Source organism: Oculina patagonica, chromosome 6 (assembly GCF_052425735.1).
Source record: "Oculina patagonica isolate OP01 chromosome 6, crgOcupat, whole genome shotgun sequence".
In the NCBI taxonomy this organism is placed as follows: Eukaryota; Metazoa; Cnidaria; class Anthozoa; order Scleractinia; family Oculinidae; genus Oculina; species Oculina patagonica.
The window spans coordinates 20,090,311-20,112,345 of record NC_135763.1 but is presented as its reverse complement, the minus strand read 5'-3'; the positions used below and the strand labels follow the sequence as shown (position 1 = coordinate 20,112,345).

The 22,035-nt window shown below is 38.0% G+C and overlaps 1 protein-coding gene across 3 annotated transcripts; it reads left to right on the top strand.

The window, feature by feature from the left end:
• The first annotated feature begins 364 nt into the window (after nucleotides 1-364).
• Nucleotides 365-21,112, top strand: LOC144655933 (NAD kinase-like). 3 transcript variants are annotated; one of them, XM_078516118.1, is made up of 11 exons: nucleotides 365-500; nucleotides 6,891-6,992; nucleotides 13,628-13,757; nucleotides 14,144-14,252; nucleotides 14,681-14,763; nucleotides 15,137-15,239; nucleotides 15,871-15,965; nucleotides 16,365-16,464; nucleotides 17,102-17,259; nucleotides 17,354-17,436; nucleotides 18,656-21,112. In XM_078516118.1, exons 1-11 carry the CDS (start codon nucleotides 379-381, stop codon nucleotides 18,801-18,803), a joined length of 1,233 nt encoding a protein of 410 aa, XP_078372244.1. In that variant the 5' UTR covers nucleotides 365-378; the 3' UTR covers nucleotides 18,804-21,112. The 3 variants fall into 3 exon arrangements, with proteins under 3 accessions (XP_078372244.1, XP_078372246.1, XP_078372245.1); XM_078516120.1 differs by lacking the exons at nucleotides 365-500; nucleotides 6,891-6,992 and adding an exon at nucleotides 8,340-8,740; XM_078516119.1 differs by lacking the exons at nucleotides 365-500; nucleotides 6,891-6,992 and adding an exon at nucleotides 11,039-11,673.
• The last annotated feature ends 923 nt before the right edge of the window (nucleotides 21,113-22,035 follow it).

The window sequence follows — 22,035 nt, the reverse complement described above, 5'->3', positions numbered from 1 at the left end:
TAAAATACTAAATGAAAGTTAAATTACCCTTATATACACCCCTTTTCGGATATTAAAGCGCTCCCAAAGAATTATCATGAATTATGAAATTAAAGCAATCCCCTACTGATTGACTGTATTACAGTGTGTAAATTAAATTTCCCTCCTGTTCTCTGTGGGACAAATAATTCATCTTTACATTACTAGTATCCCACCACAACTACAATGTCTTCAACTAGAACTGATCACTGATAACGCACGTACGTACGTGCGATCACTTCCAAGCAAACGACAAGGATTGCGTTACTTCCGGATGATTTGTGACCCGACTAGGCCCAATCCTCCAACAAGCAGTTTTCTTCCACGGTCGAAAAGCAGTACGTATCAGAGTGTTTTGAAATGGAGAGGCGAGTGAGTGCTCCAGCTAAATCGCGTTTAAACGAAGACGCCGACTCGCCAGGGCAGTTGACAAAACCAAGATCATGGCTGGTATGCAATGCCAACGGATGCTTTCGACCTGGGTGAGTTTTCTTGGATATTTGTTTGCAAGTAGCTTGAAACAATGGAAAGCAATAGCGATCGATTGCGAAGCTTATATCCGACCAGTGGTACTTCATCAGCTTCATGTTCACTTGATATTTATTTACCGATAGCTTTAAGTGATATAAATTTAAGTTATATACATGTAAAGTGCTAGTTACTAAAGTAAATCAGATACACTTAAAAAGCTCGATCTTGTCGTGACGTACACTGTTGCTTTCACATTGTATTTTGGTCACAGCTGCATATGTATAAAGCTTAAAATGTATTGACATAAAGCTAATGGTACTAAATCATGCCTTAAAACTTAAATCAGGTCCTCTAACCATGAACTTTTGTTTTGAAAAAGTTTCGTGTTCAATTTTGTATAAACTGAATTGCAGAAATCAGCAAATGAACTTCATGTAAAGCTTAAGCTAAATTATTATTAACATAATATGTTAGTTCAAACTTTGTTTTTTTCGTCAAAAATTAAATGTATTGCAAATTACTTCAGGTTTAAACAATTAAAAATAATCTAAACCTACCTGGACATCGAGTAATGTTACGTAAATTAAGAGTTCTATTGAGAAGTCCTAAGGGCCCAGGGGGGTACTCCGACTTGTAAATGACGGGGATGATCGAATGAAGGCAAAACTCAGGACCCCCAAAAATCCTGTCTTCTGACATTACCCAAAAAAATCCCTGGACCAAACATAACCCCCCAAAAAATCCCTTGTCTAATTACCCCTAAATTGCCAGGAGGGGCAATAACGCTCGAGTTTGATTATTCATCATACCATAAATATGTCAAGGCCGCGCCAAGGCACTTAATTTTGTTTTTAATACTCAAAAAAATCCCCTATTTGAATCAAGTCACCCAAAAAAATACTTGCCAAATCTTCCAACCCAAAAAAATCCCGGAATCAAAAATTTCAAACCCAAAAAAATCCGTCAATCATCCCCATCATTTACAAGCCGGAGTACCCCCCTGGGCTTAAGGGTTTGATTGTTTGGAAGTTATTATGTAAATTAAGAGACAGCATACCCTTTTATAGCAATTTATTACAAAAATATGATTATGGTATTGGGCCAGTTCCTGCTGAAAAGGATGTTTCAAAAATACAGTGAAATTATCCTTCGAAGCTGATTAAACAAACATGTTCTCCGTCGTTTGGATATGTCACGGTACAGTCTAGCCATTACAAAGTGAGCACCAATTAATTATAGCCATCTGTAATTCGAACTAGGAAAACACTGCGGTGATAATTGGTGACTGTCACTGAGAAGTTGCAAATATATACTAGTTATGCAACGCTTTCGAGTGGTATACTATGGAATCCCATGAGTCACTTGTATTTTCTCGGTATACACAGAAGCTTTTAGGCGAGTGTGTATACCAAGAAAATACAAGTGACAAGTGAGATATTCCATAGTATACCACGAGGAAGTGTTGTGTAACTATTTTATACCATGCCATAGAAAATACGCTTACTAAATTTTGTTGAGAATTCAATCGCAGCGCACGATGGGAAGGTTGGGTTGAATTAACCCACCATCCAAAGAACCAGGAAGTCAAGAAGATTCTACTCCAGAACTTCCGTATCCTGACCGAAGACCCCCATGCCAAAGATGTATTTACCACCAAGCCCTTGTGCGTCTATCATCCTGGTTAGTAGCACTTTCTCGCCTCATCCTGATCAAGATCAAGTCCCAGCAGGAACATTTCCTTGCCACAGACCCAGGTGCTGCACATGCGACTTTACGGGGAGGACGGCAACGGTAACTTCTGCTGGCGGGAGTGTTCATGTTAAGGGACGGTTTGACTGCACTGTGGCTGGCGTAGTCTATGCGATCGTGTGCCAATGCTGCCACATGATCTACATTGGCGAAACCGGTTGCAGGCTTTTGGACTGTTTCGGTGAGCACCTCCATTCTGTAGAAGGCTTCCATCAGAATCCCCGCTACCAAGGAGGCGGATTCCCTGTCCCTGAACACTTTAACCTCCCGGACCACAACAAGATCAATGACATGCAAGTGTCTGTGGTGAGCCAGGTGAATGGCGACATGACAAGAAGACAGCGTGAGGAAAGAAGGCTGATTTTCAGGCTGAGAACACTTGCCCCAAGAGGCTTGAATGTGGACTTTAAATTTATTTAGTTTCATTTATTTTCTTTCACGTGCACAACCTTTATATGGCATCTACGCCATATGTCGCGCGCGCAACGTAACATTTGATTTAATCCCTCAACGGTTTTTACTTTGCGACTGATGAAGGGGTTATTCCCGAAACGTTTCGCTAAAATTAATGTGAAAACATTTTAGCACTTTTTTAACAAAAAAAAAACATTTCAAAGGTTGGGTTGAATACCGTCGAATATACAACGGCTTTTCTGTATTCTGATTAGCTGTATTTTCTATGGCATGGTATAAATGACATTTTGCTAATGTAACAGTCATCAAAGTCATACAAGCACACAAAAAGTTTAGAATGTCAAATTCACGACACTCTATAACTGTTATGTGTGGTATTTGTTTCTTAATACCAAAATAAATGCAGGTCAAATTTTTTTGACGATTCACAATAAGACCTGACTCCTGCCAGAGCTCAGGTGGGTATTCTGTCAGGAATCTTCAGGCTAAACTTCATGTAGCATGTTCCAGGCATTCAGTTAGTAGGGAAAAAATAGCACAAAAAATTACGAGTGACAGGTGAACACTGGAGCAAAAAATTAAGGAGGGTACTAAAGAGTGGAAGCGAGGCAACACTTGTGATCTTTTATTACAAACTTAAGGCTCGTTCACTATGGAGATGGTGTATGGAACAAAGCCCTGAAAACTGACTGCCAAAAGAAACCACAATCTGTTAAAAAAAGATCATTTTATGGCAGCTGCTGTTGAAGGTCTAAAGTGGGTGGAAAGCCTTAGTGAAAAATGATCATAGTTAACGTTTCCCCCTCCCTCCCCACATCCCACCTTATTCCTTTTTTTCCTCCCCTTTATTCTTTTAGAGCTGTTCCCCACTAACTGAACACCTACATGTAGAACGAGCTAAACTTCATGCTGCTCCCAAAATATGGGTCTGTTAAATTGCTCTCCAATGGGTACAAAACCCAACAGTAAAAAAACTGGGACAACTGCGCAAACATGATAGTGATTTTAACCTTCTATTCCATGCTGTTGAAATGCACCACACATTGGGAGTTTTGTTTTGCTTTTCTATTGAAAAGCCCGATTTTTCAGCAACAAAAAAATTTGAAAGGATATAATTTTATCATTGTTTTTTTTTTACTGGTACATTGAAGAAAGTCAATGTTAAGTACAAAAGCTGCTTTTTCGAAAATTATCTTACACAGTGGCTTAAGAGCCTTATAAATCATAAGTTTTTCAACAACAAAAGGTAAATTTTACTTGGGACACTCAGCATTGTTATATTATTTTTTTTTATATTATTGTTTATCACTACCTGATTGATCTGATGCAGCCATCAATTTCTCTGATTTTTTTCTACACATTCAGTGTTCTTTTTCCTTTGATTTCTGTGGCTAAAGTTTTGCTGAAATAGTGGCAAGGGCATACGATGATCTGTATGGGGTCCATTTTACCCTGATATTGCAAATTAAATAGATAACTGAATGATGATAACCTTACCTAGAAAAGAAATTAAAAAATTATTCATACCAGTGTCTTTAAAAGAACTGCCCTCTACCAACTGAGCTATCGTAGATATGTACTGATAAGGTCATTTGTTTTGACTACTAAATTGCTAATTGGGAATGCTTTCTGAGCCCTGCTCCTTGACGATCCATGCCAAAAACAAAGATATTGGTTTAATAAAATTGATACAGAGATACTTTCTTCCAAATGTTAGGTCAAAAGGTGTAAAAGCTGATCCGTAGAATTATTTAATTGCAAAAATTATTCACATAAGTTACACAGCAATGAAGGGCCATGTTGCACAGAATAATTTGCTAATTTCTTGGCCCTGAATGATCCATACCAGGAACAAAAATGTTGGCTTAATTGGCCGTTCCGAGGTTGCACAGGGAACTGGGGCGAGTTTACTAAGCAAGCATTATATATAAGCATTGTTTACTAAGCAAGCATTATATATAAGCATTGTTAACAAGTATCGTAACTATTATTTTATTAAGTATCTGTATTGTATATTTTAAGTTCAGTTCTGTAAGTAACAACATTGTATGTAGCCGTCTTTTTCTTTTCCTTTTTTGTTTGCAATAAACCATTAAAAAAAAAAAAAGAAAGTAATCGATAATCTGACACCACCACATGAAAGATCACGGTGAGATTATTCATTTGACCAAGTTTGATGCTTTCACGATGAACAGAATTGAAGTAGTGGACACGACACTTATTTATAAGAAAATAACATAATTTACTAAAATGAAAGAGTTTAGTCAGCATGTTTGAGCTGCTTATTTAACGTGGGGTTTTCCCAGCGGATGTGGACAGCCTCTTTTAAAATTAGCTGTAGTCTATTGGGTGCGGAATCTACAATAGAAAAGCAGTTCTTAGATGCAAGCCTACGGCATGCCGCAGACTGTTGCAGATGTTGGTAAATGTGTGAGTTCCTATCCCTACTCAGATGCTCAAGAATGCGCGTTGAAAGATGACGGCTAGTTTCGCCGATGTAACAGGCATTACATCCTGCACAAGAAAATTTGTAGACAACGCTAATTTTTTTTTTTTTTTGGTAGCTAATTTTTTCATCAGAAAGGCATGATTTGTTAGCAACATAAAAATTGATAGGAACATACTTTATTTTTTGTGTTTTCTTTTGGAATTTATATTTCATTTAATACAAAAGCTGCTTTGTTGTAGACTGTTTTCACCTCACAATGGCTTGCAAGCCTTGTTATTTAAAAGTCCATCTTTTTAACAACAAAAAGGTAAATTTTACTTGGTACACTCAACATAACTCATTTATCACTAAGGACTGATGTGATGTTTTTCTACACTAACAGTGTTCTCATTCCATTTAGTTCACTGGCTGAAATTTTACTGAAGTGGGCGTTTGATTGACCTGTATCTACATAGTATTGAAATAAATTTTTGCCTCCATTTAACCTTTATATTATTTTCCAATTTTAACAGATTACTGATTAAAAAAGCCTAGAAAAGAAAAGAAAACTTCTAGGTTCCTACCAGATTTGAACCACGACCCGGAAAATGATACACATTCTATAGAACTGGGCCCATTTGTTCAAAGGGCAGATAAGTATGGATAATGCTATCCACTGGATAGCGATTTATCCAGCAGATAGCGCTATCTAGCCTTTGAACAACGATCCACCATAGATTTGTACTGGTTGGACCATTTGTTTTGATTATCAAAAAATATATTGTTGCACACAACTGCTAACTTCTTGGCTCCTCAATAATCCACACCAAAAACGAAAATGTGGACTTAATAAAAGTTATACAGAAGTACTCTCTTCCAAACTTTGGCTCAAAAGTTTCAATATTAGAGCAGTAGAATTACATGCTCACAGAAATGATTTACCTAATAACAGAGCAATGTATATGCCCATTACACACATTTGCTTAAGTTTCTCGGCTCCTGAATAATCTACTCCAAAAAAACAAAAATGTAGGCTTCATAAGAGTTATACAGAAATACTTCCTTCCAAATGTTAGCTCAAAATGTGTAATATTCGAGCAATAGAATTATGTAATGTATTGTAAATGAGAGTCATACAGAGATACTTTATGCCAAACTTTAGACTGAAAGGTGTAATATTCAAGCAGCTGTAGAATTATTTAAACATAATTAATTTTTAAATTATTTAATTTTATTTATTTTATATCTTGTTTGTGTAATTAATCTACCTCCTAGTGGCAAATTAAAATAGAAAAAAGAAAAAAAAAATTAAATCATGAAAAAGTGCTGTTTTTAGTAGGTTGGCCAGTTTCCCGGTTGGAAATGTCTCAGTCTGGTTAGGCAGAATCCTGGCATCAGTTACAATACTGGGATCCTGACTTACCACGCTGATCTTGTTGTCATACATGTATGTAACCATGCCCTCAGGCTTTATTTTGGGGTAGTTGTTTTAGCTCTTTCCTCCTGATTTGTAAGTGCAGTAGCTGATGTACTGTATACATGAAAATACTGTGAGTTTGATTTAAAATTATGACATGAAAGGCGTTTTTAACCAACTGGAATTAACAAGAGTTATCAGACTGATTGGAAGACTTTAAAACGTTTTGGTAGCTAATAGAATTATTAAATATCTATTGACTCAATATCTATGCTACCAAGCCAAGTAAAAAAAATGCTCTCCTGAAAGATGGTGTGTTTGCAAATTAACACTTGTAACTGTCAAACAACTGTCTTGTATTAACATACATGTACCATTGAACTTGGTTTTCAGAAGTGGAGAAATGAGGCCAAGGACAAGATCATTAAATCCTCCTCAACCAATGCCCAACTTTGGAAGAAAAGGACACTTATGGGAAGATGAAACTCATTGCAGGTTTGTTTCACAATCCATAAAAGCCATAAAAGAACTGCATGTAGTTGTAAGGGTGTGTATGTGTGTGTGTTGGGGTGGTTGGAGTGGGTTGAAGCGGTTACATGTTTATGTTCAATTTACATTTGCCAAATAATACACCCCCCCCCCCCCCCACCCCTTTGTGAGATTGAAATACAGTTTCGTAAAATAGGCACCCTGTTCTATTTAATTCCCATTAGCACCATCATTTTGTAATATAAATGCACTTGTAATTTTAATGCTTACATATAGTGTACCAAACTCAGTTATTGGAGTGTGCCACTACCCTAAATCTTTTGCCAATGCACTGTTCGTAGGCTACCATTTTGGCCTCTAATATCCATCAGATCTGTTGTCAGACCTGAGCATTTGCCTATCTAAAGCGGTAAATTGCACTTGTATCAATTGTTTGGGTTACTTCAGATCTCTTTTCCTCTTTTTGTATTGACGATTAAAAGACGGATTAAACTGGACAAAGTTTGTACTAGCATTTCTGTAAAATAATACGCTTTTGTGGTTTCCTTCACACCCACTTTCGGACAAGTTAGCAATTTCAGACCAAAATGGCAAAATCTACGACCCAATTCCAGGCTAAAAGGTTTTAAAACCATACCTTTGGAGCACTACGTATGTACTGTACATGTACATATGTATGTACATACATACGTACATAATTACAGTGTATACAGTACTTGTAGCTTAATGTTTTGAAAGAGAAAACTCATGGGGACAAATTATTTATTACAGGGAAGAGTGTCTTCTGGAGTCTTGTCAATTTGGCATCTTGAAAGTGTTTTTTTTTTAATTGTCAATTAAAAAAAAAGAGTCGAGGCAAAACGGTAAATTAATCTATTTTCGTGGGCCAACTTCCTTTTGCCACCCGAGATAAAAGCAGGAACCTTTAACAGAACGGAAATTAAATTAACAAATCCAAAAATATATAGGACAAAATTTGCGGTCAACATCTGCTCAGAAATAAGCATATTTTGGATTGCTTCCAGATAAGGTTTACTATTAGATAAAGTTATCTGTTGGCACTTTTAATATATTGCAACAATGTTCCAGGTTCCTTTTATAATTTATGATTAGCGTGGGTTCTGTAGATACATACATTAACACTGCATCTTTGTTGACCACAGGTTATTTCAGAAACTAAACGAGCACGAATTCGTGTCAAAATATCCTGTATTTTTAGAATTTATTTTTCTTGAACCACTCTTTTAGCACTTTTTACATATATATCCTACGTTATATAAAACGGTTAGGTGAACGATTCTTTTTATCAACATAATTTTTCATTGCGATTATATAAAGCAAGCAATGAACTTCCATTTTTGAAACCGCGCATACATCGTACATTGTACAAAAAGCTCTTTAACACATTTTGTTCAGCAATTATTCAAGCCAATCTTAATCTTGAGATAGTTCTTTAAGAGTCCAAGTTTGGGAATTGCTTTGAGCTGTGACTGCTACGTGCGTGTTTCCTCTCTCAGAGGAATCACAGAAAGCGAATTTCCAACGTAACTATTCAGAGCACTGTTGAGCTTTAATTTGCTCTGAAATTTTCATGCAAATGTTAAGTCGAGTACATTAAGTTTAGGCAAATCAACTGATCAATTCAGATGAAGAATACACAACAGTGAGCGAACGTTATAGACTCTGGAAATGTGTATGATACATCGCTTTGATTATAACGAACAAGTTACGAATGGACGATGGCAGGCCATAAGGTAAACTAATCTAGATGATTATGCATGTAATTTACGATGGCGTAGATGGTGTATGCTTATTTCTGAAATAATTTTAATGCTTTTATAATTCTGATGAAATGAAAGGGTCGAACGCTGATGGCGTTTTTATGTTTTTGTGTTAAACAAATTCTAAGAAACTACTATGTCAGCCCTTGATTAAAGTACGTACACTGTACGTGTATGAGTCCAAAATGGGTAGACGGGATGCAACATGCGAATTTTGTCAAGCGCGCGTATGAATAAGGCGCTTATTTTGATGGTTGTTTGAAGCGAGTTGTAATAGATTGTTTAGCTGTGAGGTCGTCATATCTCCAATGTTCTGTTAGTCCAGTAAAGCAGCATTCTTTTATATTTATACATTATTTGAACAAGTTATGAAATATCTGTGAAGCTTTCCATCGCTGTTGAACAGTGATTACGTTGTAAATGATTGGTTTGATTTTGTTGATTTTGCTGCTATTGCCACTACAGGTGTCAGTTTCGTTTGTAGTGGATCAAGATTATTGTAATAACATCCTTTATATATAAGTATTTTTTTTTCTTTCGTTATAAATTTTGTTTGATACAAAATTCAAATGTTTATTGTTTCAATGTCGACAGATGTTATTTTCTTTTCAGTGTATGTTTTTATAATCACAGAGACCTGTCACCACAGAAACCAATAAAACCACCGTAAAATGTTAAGGACACTTCACTGTGCTAACCAAATGTTGTAATGCATATCAACTGTCACCATGCCTGGAGGACTGTTTTGAAGAGAATTTGAGCAAGCCTCGTCCTAGTTCCTTGACCTATTTTTTCACTCGCCTCAATATTCTTCTTGTTCCTCAACGCCTGGCCACAATAAACATACGAACATTTATAGTTTTAGTCTATCAAGGAATGCCTAAATTTTAGCCGCTATCGATTGAAACGGTCCAGCCAGGAGTTTTGTTTCTTTGTTTGTTTTTGTTTTCTTGTTCTGTTATAAAACAACGTGTAACGATAATCAACCAAAAAACGGTTCCAATAGATGTAAACACTGTAATAATAATTTCTCCAGTCTATAGGAAGCGCGAAATTTAATGTGTATGATATCAAAGAGGTCTTCTCAAACGTTTCAGTCAAGTCGACAATAACCAAGTTTGTTGTTGATGAACTAAGTCAACCGGAAACGTTTTGTTTCCCAAAATAAGACATGAACAAACTACGTAATAAACTAAACCAAGTGGTTGTTTTTATTCCACTTGAACCCCTTGAAAGTTGTCACGTCAAGTTGTCGCTTTCGTCATACGTCTTGTTGCTACTTACCGGCTCTGACGTAAATCTTCGGCTCAGTGACGGATTGACTCGCTTGTCGGCTTTTTCCGCGCCAGCAGTGAGCGTGATCAACAAGGGTAAAACGTTCGGTCCTGTAGGCTTAATCGGTCACGCATGTCAGTCGTTGGACTCGTTTAAAACCGTGGGATTGTTTAGTCAAGATTTTCAAGAATAATGATTTGCTTCTGATAAGTGCCGTTGGTTTAATAGTCTTATGGTGGTTTTCCAACTGTATTTTGAGTGTTTAAACAAAAGAAATCGTGTAAACATCATTAATTTTGATATTTTTTTGTCCTATACAAATGATATCGGCTTCTGCTTGCGAACTCTGAAGAAATAAACTTTAACAAATTTCTTGCCATTTTCTTTTCTGTTTTTGGAAGGTCGTAAGTTAACGTATAGGTTATCATCGTATTTTAGTGGAATTTGTTTTAACACGAGTTCTGTTGCTGAATAAGAATGGTCGTTAAGAAATTGATTGCTTCTGTGGAAACACTTAGCTTTTTGTTACCCTGTTTTACGTGCGCGAAATCGAGATGAAACACGCGAACACGCACAACCAGTCAAGTTTGCATTTATTATCTTCGCACTTTGTTTGAGAAGTCGATTTTTATTCTTATAATCGTTGTAAAATGTATAAATTAAGAATACCTTCGTTAACAAAAATTGCTGAAGTGGGGTGATTTTTGCCTGCGCACACTCCTACTTCGAAATTGTGCATTGCGATGTGATATATGGTGCCTCTGTGTTCAATCAAATTACGACACATGTCTGGTCAACTCTACGTGCTTGAAAATGCAATTTTCATTCAATTTGGCCATTGTTCAATTTATAATACATATTCATTTGATTAGCCTGCGAATACAGCCGCCTCTCATTTTTTCGCTCTTCATTGCGGGACGCGAATGAGAGGCGGCTGTATTCGCAGGCTTATCATTTGATGAAGTTGTATCAAGGCTTGTCCACTTTATAGATAAATTCGTTAAGAAGGCTTGTGTATGTTCTAAACGTCAAGATGGAAAAGACAAGGAAACAGGAACAGTTTAAGTCTTCGCATACTCATTTTGCATGTTGGCTTCGCACTTGAATGAATTTCGCTAACTTATTTATTTGAAATATACATAACAATACACACCTCCAAGCATTAACTAAAGGTGAAATATTTTCAATATTGCACACGACATGTATTGAGGATGAAGTCTCGTAAACAGAGTATGTCATTAGTTGCCGACAATGCATCGCTCCTTCAGCGTGAGTCGACATATATGACTGCAAAACTTTTATAAATGCCACGTATAGGAAATACGTTTTGGTGTAGTTCCTGTTGCAAGCGTTTTCCTCTTTCAAGAGAAGGATTATAGCTTCGGTAAAGTATCGGAATTGCTAAGTTCATTGATAGACGTCTCCCCCATGGAATCGTCGCATCCAATTCGTTGCTGTCCTTTGCCTCGCTCGTGTATAAAGACGCATTCTGCAAAGAAATGTTGGAAGAAGCAAGAACATTCCGGTTGCAGATGGAGATGTGCTCATTCGTGTGTGAAGCCAAATGGGAAGTTTGAATTCCCTACACGAGGTCCGAATCAAAAAAGGCTGCAGGAGGCGTGTTCACAGTGGTAAAGGTTTTATTCATTTGTTACTGTTTTGCAAACATTTAAACTTGGAGGCTTACCCCTCACTGCAACCATTATGCCAATTGACATACCGACTCTAAATTTACATCTGCAATTTGGCCCACTGAATGTATTACTGTTAGTATTGTTTTTATGGAAATGCGAACCAAAATCGTTGTAACAGTTTGCAAAAAAAAAAAAAACAGTTTTCTCGTTCGGTTCTTGTTTCTTTTTGCTTGTTAAGAGAATTAAAATCAATAGAATCTAATAAGAAGCCTTAAACCACAGCTCTACGATCGCGCTACATTTTTTAAGGGTGGTAATTTGTAGCTGCAGATCGCGATACTTGAATAATACCCACACTTGATTTAAAAAACCGTTATTCTATGAATTCTAATATTTAACAATTATTCTTTGGAATCTAGGTATAAGTAGCAGTAGAATATTCACCCGCTATTCACCGAGATTTCAAAGAATAATTGTTTAAGAATATACACACGAAGTGATATCAACAACAAGCGATCTCAAAGTTTTCAGAAGGAATTGTCGTTATGTTGCCTTGATGGAGATATTCACTTCAGCAAAAGACTGCTAACAACTATAGAAGACTCGGTTTATATACGGACAGGACCGACATAACAGTTATGAAATGTCGTTTCTCTGTCACACTGAGTGGACACCTGTCTTTTTAAAGCAACTCATGAATGTTAAGAGAGAAAGTAGGCTTTCTGAAAAGTAGTAAATTATGCCTGAGACCATGGGACAGCTGTTCTGAAAGACAACAATTTTGCTGCTTGACTGGTTCATTGCAAAACTAATTGTGACCGTCTCTGGGATTATTTTTAGATGAAAAAAAAAAAAGACTGCGGGAAATAAGACTTATTTCCTTTGCCTTTGATGGGTTTAGCGTACATTGTATTTGTTACTACATCACTGCGTTAGTCACTTGGTTATACTAATAGTTATTATATTGTCGGTCTGACTTAGCTTTACTAAAGGCTGCCAGCCTAGTAAGCGAGCTTGTATTCAGTGTTTCTACTGTTCTCGTTTTGTTTGAAATTGAGAGTGCCTCGGGGAGCCGCTAGTTTGAATATCACGGCTGGCAAACGTTTTGCAATTCTCTATTGAGAACCGGGTCGTCTTGTTCTTCATTGTCTCAGATTGAGACTTACTTTGTAGACGCAGCTGTTCAGTTATTTAACAAAATGTCGTTCTCTAAAAATGTTTGCCCGTTATGCTGACCAAAATACTTAAATCTATGAAGGGTCCCTTGACGTTTTGATTTTGTCACAAGACGTCCTTTCCTTTGATGTTACTTTCTTTCAGTTTAATAAATTGTATGTGGAGAACTCGTCGATCTTGAGATTGTCTCTCTTTATTGGTTTTGTTTTTATGGTGCCTAGTAATTTTATATCTTGTCAAGAACTCGTCAGCCTTTGTGAAGTTCCTTCGGATACCAGACACGGAAAAAAACGCAATATTTGTGGGGGTTAGTTTCAGTGTGAGGCATCAATACAGCACAAGTGTATAACTCCTCCCACTGTTTGGCCTAGTAACGTGTCAATATTTGTAATTTGTTTATATTGGACCTGACCAAGGCTATCTGTTGAGTCTCAAAGATAAACTGCAAAATATAAGTAAATGAAAACAAAAATGATAATAATATATGAAAAAACGCAGTGCTGTTTTCTCACAAAAAATGTAACGAGCAATTCACTTTTCGCTATCTCTTGGCCCTTTTGGAGTGCTGCGTCCCTTCACTGAACTCAAGCAATAGACCAGATCGCGGTTTTCCGCGGTTCCAATATGGGGCGAAATAATACATTTGCATAAGAAAACGAATAATCTAGAGTGAAATGGTTTCCGTAAAATGTAACCACTATTTAGCCGACTCAAACAGTACTTACTTCGATCAAACGTTTTTAATTATTTCCTTTTCCACTCTTTATTCTTTCAGTAGCCATGTCGATCCCTCAGAACACTTCTTGGCCTGGGCCAACCCAGCCCTCAATGTTTTAGTAATAAAGAAAGTCATGGACCAGGATGTAACTAAGTGCTTCAAAGAACTCACACGATGGCTAATAGAGGTAAGTGCGTGTAACCTGTTTCCGATGGAAGCTGGAAGTAGACAGTAATATCATGGTTACGAAATATTTTGATCTGGTCAGCAATACGACAGGCTACTCGGAAAGTTTCGGAGCATTGGTCGTAAACCAATTGCCTTTCGTACACCAGTCGTACGTTCTACTACTGAGCTACAGAGACTCGTGAGAGCTGGGCCATATAACTAGGTTTAAATATGACAACATCCTGCATACTTATGGATTAGTTTCGTCGAAAATGTGTGATGGTATGCGTTACGGTTGGTAGAATTGTGAGAAAGTCATATATTTAACAGTTAGTGGCGCAAGCTAGCAGGGAAAAACAAGATATAACGTTTGGTTGGTGTCTTGTCTGTATTTGTATTTTGTAGGAGAGAAAAATGGTGATTTATGCGGAATCATCGGCGGTTGATGATCCTCTGGTAATCAAGGATGAAAAATTTACGGCTGTGAGGTCGCAAATTTGTATTTTCAAAGAAGGTAAATTATGATTATCTGAAAGAGAACAAAAATTGAAAATTTGTAAAGTTATACCTGGATAATGCCATATTCCGGTCTGCGATTGTATTTCGTGTTTTATTACCCGTACTTTAGTTTTTTTTCTAACTTTTATGTCAGGAAATGAGATTGTATTCATGGATAAAAAATTTGCCGCGTTCTCGTACAAATAGACTGATCGGACTTTATTCATGTGGGCCCGGCTAAAAAACATGTCATTGTCTTTGTTTTTATTTGGCATAACCTACAATTTTCCCGAAGTATAACAAGTATACCCACCCTTTCCTTTTGAAACGTCGTCTCGCTTTACTCATTTGCTTGCGGCAACCCAACAATCCCAAAGACAATTGATTACTGACGGTGGGGAGGTAAGAGAGCTAGATCTTACAGTGCATCATTTTACTCCTCAGACGAGCAGCTCGATGATAAAATTGACTTCATCGTCTGCATGGGAGGGGACGGGACACTTTTGCACGCGTCTTCTTTGTTTCAGGTGAGTATCAGTTAAAACATGCCTTAGAAACTGGTGTGGTGTTCGCTTGCAATTTTTGGGTTTTAATTCAACCAGAAACATTCAACAAAAGAACGAAAGAATTAGTTTATCATCGATATTCAAGTTAAGATGACCCTAGTTTCTCGAGGGACCAGTCAAAAGAAGTGGAAGAAAAAAGTAAGCTTAAGCGTTAGATCCAACTAAACAGGGATACATTTCAATTTTGCCCCAAAAAGCAGGCAATGAAAGTACACGCTAGATTTTTGCTAAGCGTTTCAAACTGTCGTTTATTTAAGCTGAAATACTGTCTGTTTAATAGTTACAGTCAATGTACGCAAGAGCAGAACAAACGTTTTACTCTTTGCCTCCACAGTTCAGCTGCCCTCCTGTAATGGCATTTCATCTTGGTTCGTTAGGATTTCTAACATCGTTTAGGTTTACAGATTTTCGAGAGAAAGTTACCAATATTTTGGAAGGTAGGTTTTATTATTAATTTGTAGACTTAGAATTCGAAATATAAAAATAAGATACATTTTTTTACGTATTGAGACGTTCAAGAAGCTAAGTTATCATTTGCATGAGAGTGTACAAATAATAGTTTTCTGTGGTAAGGAAACAACAGAGAGGTAGTACAAACCAATTAAGGGGATTTGGCTTTACAAGTTCGGTGGAGGGATAAACCAATGACTACACACAGAAAAACAAAATTACAGTTTGTTTACCCTCGGTAACTGATTTAGCACAAGTGCTGATGGGGCGGTACAAATAAAATAATGCATAACAAAGTTAACTTGAGGGAGTTGATCTCGGGTCTGGCATGAAACAACTCCAGGTAGCGGTCAAAACGGGACTTGAACCCAGGACCTACGCATTTCAAGTCTAGCGCCCAAACCACTCTGCCGCGCTGCCTCCTTAGACCAAGAAGTGATGCACGTCCCCAGGATGTGCGGCACCTAGCATTTTGACAGGTTTCCGTAACAATTGGCTGGTACCCATTTATTCTTCTAGCCAAGAAGCATAGCACAAAGACTCTGGTAAGATGTAGTCAACTAAAGCATGGTTTAGCTTGTTAAACGGGCATGACTGATACTTTCATTCTATTCCTAGGTCACGCGGGCTTAACCCTGAGGAGCAGACTCCAGTGTGACTTTATCAAACGTGACAAGGAGGACAAGACCAAAACCAAGAAGTCACGTTACCTGGTCAGTTAACATTTTGTACTTTTGATTCATGGCCCTGTCACGCTATGCTATGACAATGCCCACTATTCTGATGCTAGTGTGCTCAGTCATCTTAAATCTCTAAAACCAGAAAAACACTAAACGTGGATTTCATCTTCCTTTCTTCGGACTTTTCGAGACGGGAGAGAGACTGACGACCGTTGTTTGAGCAGTTGCACAAGAAGAACCATATGCCAAGCATTTTGTAACAGAGCACAATAGAATTAGATGTCACACAAAGGGCCTGAAAGTTTAGGGTTGTTTCTTTTACTAAGTTATCAGTAGAACTCTTCAAACGAAAAAATAGAGCAAGCGTAGTTATTTTCTAGCGTCTGTGTAAGTCGTTGATGTAATTTGTGTGTGTGTGTCGTTGTTCCACAGGTTTTGAACGAAGTAGTTGTTGACCGTGGTCCGTCATCGTATCTCACAAACTTGGAAATATATTGCAACGATCATCACATCACATCTGTCCAAGGAGATGGTGAGATGCAGTGCCTACACAATTTGTTTATTTGTGTTTTCTGCTCCATTTACGTGTTGTAGATAGTTACTCATCATGCATGCTGAATTAGAGTCGTGTTTATCGCCTTGCTCTGTTACAGAAATGAACCAGCTTCCCCACTTGCAAACTCAATTGAGACACAATTATACAACTGTACTAATACCAAAGATGCGATACATTACGATTAACTGATCTAGTTTCAGTAAGTTCCATTGACCAATTGCTCGACAAGCAACCGACTTCTTAGGGAGAATCGGTGTTTTGGATGCACTTCTGTCGAAAATAATAGTCTCTGATTCTTTCAACAAACCATTCTTGAAGAACGACGGATACAATTCAATAAAAAAGTAGATTATCAACTCTTAGGTATTTTAAGTGTTGTGAAGTCACCCAGGAATTTCCTTTTGGGTGTTAGCCCTAGGAAGGAAATCAAGGACTACACGAGGCAGAGAAAATTGTTTGACTTCGGTGGGATTCGGCCCAAGGCCCCATGATAAGATCACCACTGTGTCCTTCTTCTTTAAGCATCCACTTTTTTGAACGTAGTCTGTATTCAATTTATTTGATAAGGCCTTTCAAAATAAAAGACTCACATGTCTCTTGTTTGTATACCCAGGTCTTATCGTCTCCACTCCAACTGGTAGCACAGCATATGCAGTGGCTGCAGGAGCTTCAATGGTTCACCCTAGCGTGGCCGCTATCTTAGTGACCCCTGTCTGTCCGCACTCCCTCTCATTTAGGCCCATCATCCTTCCGGCGGGAGTAGAAGTAAAGGTACGTTTGTCAAGAACGTTGCTGTCATTAGCCATGTTGAGGGGGATTCGTATAAGTAACACATGTACACATAAAAATGATTGTCTTATTTTAGATCATAGTTAGTCCGGGAAGCAGAAGTTCAGCATGGACGTCTTTTGACGGCAGAAAACGTCAAGAGCTTCACGTAGGAGATAGGTAATGATTCACTACAGTCGTAATATACCATGTATTATTCCCAAGCTTTTGCCATAAACGCCCTGAAGTGCACACTTTTTTTATTAAAGGAATAAAAAACGCACCCGAGTGCATTGTTGAGTTATATAAGCACGCGGGAATTTTTAAGAACACAAGAGAGGCAGGCGGGCCGCGGTCCCCCTCGGTCCCCCTGTCGGGGGCGGGCCCCGGCGCGCCCCCGGTCCCCCTCCCTCCCGTCTCCCCGCCCGGCGGCGCGGCCCTCGCTGACTGTATTTATGAACTCAAGAAATTAATGAACCATTTTGACTTTATTTATTTTTCCTTTTTGTCTTTTGTCTCCCTGCATGTTATACAACTCAAATTTTCTTTTTTTTCTGTCTGTCAGTTCGGTGATCGTGTTGTGTCTCGTGTGGTGAGACTGTTGTGGTTGTGCTCACGCACGCAAATGAACTCGAAATTTTCAATACTGCACTCGGCTACGCCTCGTGCAGTATTGAAAATTTCTCGTTCATTGTGCGGCCAGCGCTGCGTGTATTTGTCAACAAAACACTCACAACAGTCTCTAACCCATAATCACAGCGCGCGCAATAACTCGGACATTTTATAAAACCAAGTATAATTCTGCAATGTTGGTGTACAGCTTCAGAAACACTAAGACAAGTCAATTTTCCTTCAGTATTATAAAACTGCTGTTCACTGAAAAAGTGTAGTTTTTGGTTTTTGAATTCTATACTAAAATGCTTGTAAAAGTCGGTTCATAGTTTTTCTAGCGTTACACCGTATAAGGAAAAACGTTCCAGCGTTCAGTAGAAGGGATGCTTTCAATGTTCTGGCACGTGCTTGTTGATACAGCCAGAGTTTGGTGGCACTTTGTGCAACGCTTTCTGCAACAAAGGCGTGTCAGTACATGAGCGCTGTAGGGCGTGTAACGCATTCAATTTCTCGTGCAACTTGAAAATTACGAGACAAATAGCACGAAATGGATCTGAACTCACATAGTTACGAGGGCCAAAGTACCCCTCCCCCGAGAACTTAACACTCTACTTTACTATATGCTGTGTGATAAATGCTTACCACTTGGGGACCGGACTATAGCCCTCTCTTCTTCTCTCACAATAATCGTGAAAGATGGAGAGTTCACAACGAGGTATACTTACCTGGCTACTATTTAAACTTCCAAAATGAAAAGTTTTTTGTTATTGTTTTTTTTTTTTTTCAGTATTCAAATAACAACGTCCATCTATCCCGTACCGTGTGTAAATAGTGATAGTCAAATAGCGGACTGGTTTGGAAGTCTGGCTGAATGCCTTCACTGGAACGTAAGACAGAGACAACGTCAACTCTCAATAACGGATTGCCACGTATGATTTCGTCATAACAAGTATCTGTTTGGAATCACTTAATTTTGTCTCAACACGTTTACCACGTTCTAGGCCCACACCTATACCGCTCATCGCACTTCTCATATCACAAAACACACTCCGTGGCCCAGTAGTGCGCTCAACAGGACACCACATTGAACGTCAACGCGTGTTCCTGCTTCATACTCACATTCGAGGCTCCCTTCCTCGGTGACGAAATGGAGTAAAGACAGGACAGAGAAAGAGTAAGAAGTGGCAACTAAATTAAAGAAGCTGTGGGAGGTAAGAACCTCATGGACACTTCTAGTGTTGTCAGCGTTATGGCATCATCCTGAAGAAAGACATACCTGAGTAACGTCACTTTGAACTCTATCATTTTTAATGTAATTTAGATCCTTAAGTGATCTTGCAAAACACCACAATTCTAGGGTCTAGGGAGCAGTAGTCCATAATCCGTGAACAGGTTACTTCAACGAAATTTCGCGGGAATAAAAGTATGAAATAGCTACCATTGCCAAGTGAAATTACAAGAAAGACAATGATTTAATATATTAGGTTATACACGAGCTCCGTATTAATTTTCTGTTTGGGAAAGTACTGTTCCATATGTTTTTTTATTACTCTTGTTTAATTGTTCTCCCTTCTTACTTCCCTTGATATTGTTATCATCTTCCTGTAAAATTTCGTTTCGACAATAGACTACACGCGAATTCATATTATGGATTATGAAGTACTTAAGGTAGTCTGGTATCAAAGCATTAATTCTATAAAATGTTCTTTTGTGAGGGCTTTACATTTCGTTAACTGGGTGCGTGAAAAAACGCGACCTCAGAGACGTTTACCAAACGTTGCGTTGCAATGCTTCTAAAGGTGGATTTCCACTGTCGCGTTTTTGTTTACGCACGTTAACGCGCGTAAAAAATATAAACGTATGTAAAATGAAATTTTACGCGCGCGATTACGTGCGTCGAATTTACGTTGTCCAATTTCCAATGCCACGTTTTTTTCCAGGTATTTACGCACGTGACGCGCACGTTTACGCGCGTAGCGATTTTGGGGGTTTTGAAAAAAGTTGAACCGAGTTCAACTTTTTTCGCGGCTGTCCGCGGTTACGCAACGATTTACCCAATCATACTTTTGGATTTCGCACATGACACCACTAACCATGTGGAAAACCATTTTGTTTTAAATCGCCCATCGATTTACTTGGGAAAACATTCAGATGTAAAAACACTTCTCATCTAGAAAGTCTTAACATTTCAAGAAATAATCTAAAGAACTGGCTACAGAACCAAATTACACGAACGCAGTAGTGAAAGAAAACGCCTGGCGTCAGGTCACGTAGACTTTGAACCGGGAATCAGGGAAGGTCGCCTCAAATCCTCTTTTACTCGATGGTGTCTTTCGGAAGTATTTATAAAATGCCTTTTGGTCATATTCACGCATTTCTTTTTCTAGCGTTTGGTACAAAGTGTTTTCATGGCAGCCATGTTGGAAGAGTCAAACAACAAGATATTTGCATAAAAATGTTAATGATTTTTTCCCAAAGGAAAAACAACTTATTGTTTCACTTCTCCAATATGGCCGACAATCACGCACTCTATTCACCAACTTGATAATTCAGTATGGCGGGCATTTACGCACGTTCAACGCGCGTAAAAAGGAAACGCTTTTAATTACTTTTTACGCGACAGTGGAAATTTGCCTACGTATCTTTTTTTACGCACGTTTTACGTACGTAAATATTTACGCGTCAGTGGAAATCCACCTTAAGGGAGCTATGTTATTATACGTTTTATAAAATAATTTACGGTGTACATTTTCAAACCGAAGGAAACCTCGAAGTAGTAGTTTACTATGAAAGAAAGATGTAACTAGTAATGAAACAGGATCAAAAATTGTTGTTCAGTAAGGAAGAAGCTTCTTTTATGCTTGATCAAAAACTGTTTCAAGAATTTTGGTAACCTGCGTTCAGCTTTTCCTTTTCTTTCTGTAGAATTCAAGGGAGTCGCGCTTTTTCTTTATCACACCATACTGACTTTCTCTGGAAGATCGTTAGTTAGAATTGCTGTAGAGCATAGCTCAGTGCTGCTGTAAATAACTTAATTAGCAGTGCAATCAATATCAAACCGACAACTCTATTGGTACTGATATGTTAACTCAGTTAAATTACATAATGTATGCTACCATTTTTAAACTTGTATAGTATAATTCTTAAGACTATTTATTAGGGGTTAATATCTATAACAATTATAGTGGATTCTTGGCGTTGCATAGGGAACAATGAACTTTGTATAAAGAAATAAAATGGGAACAACATATCACTCGTCTCACATTCAATGTCAAACGTGATCATGATCGCACCAAAGACCAATTCATGCAGCTAATACTACAAGAAATGTAAATTTGGGCCAGTATACAGCTGAGTATATTTTTACATTGACGCAAGATCTTAAGGCGCGCACTGAAGATTTCCTCGGGGTAAAATATGTCGTGTCGAAATCTATACTATTAATACTTCCTTACTTTCTTCCTTAGTGAATTTGTCAATTTGAAAAAAACATCGCAATATATTTAAAGACGAACGTGAAAGCCGTTTTTCCACCGTCTCGTTAGCGTTTCAAGCAATCCAAAAACTCTATGCTCATTTCACAAATCTATGTTTTGCGGTGTTTTGTGAATTTTTTGGGAGATAGTTTTTCCTCAAAGGAGTAGTAAAATTTGGAGAAATAAGAAATATTGAAGGTTTAGTGTGATTTTAAAATTAGAATTTGAAGTTAAAAATTAGCAGATGCACACTCACGTATGATGCGAGGGTATGATGCGTAGGGTGCGTATGAGCGCCTCCAGCGCGAACTCCTGAGCGCCAAAGGCGCGAAAACGTAGAGGCTGCATCCTCCCGCAGGAAATTTTAAAAAAATAGGTTATCTGAGACAGAATTTCGTGCGTTTTGAAGACATTTATTTATTTATTTTGATGTATTTTTTTTTTCACAATGAGCGGACTTCCAAGGCTCATGGGAAATTGAGAAATTTGGGGAAAATATGGAACAGTCTGCAAGAATCCAATATCCAGGGAAACCTTGTTGTAGCGTTATAGATCCTTTAAAATCTCGAAACGCCACAACCATACAGATAGGCCACGAAAAGTCAACAGTGGAATCCCGACTTTACCCCTCCCCGCGGGGGTGCACAACCTTATATATGATTTACGGGTAGGCCGCTGGATGGTGACACCT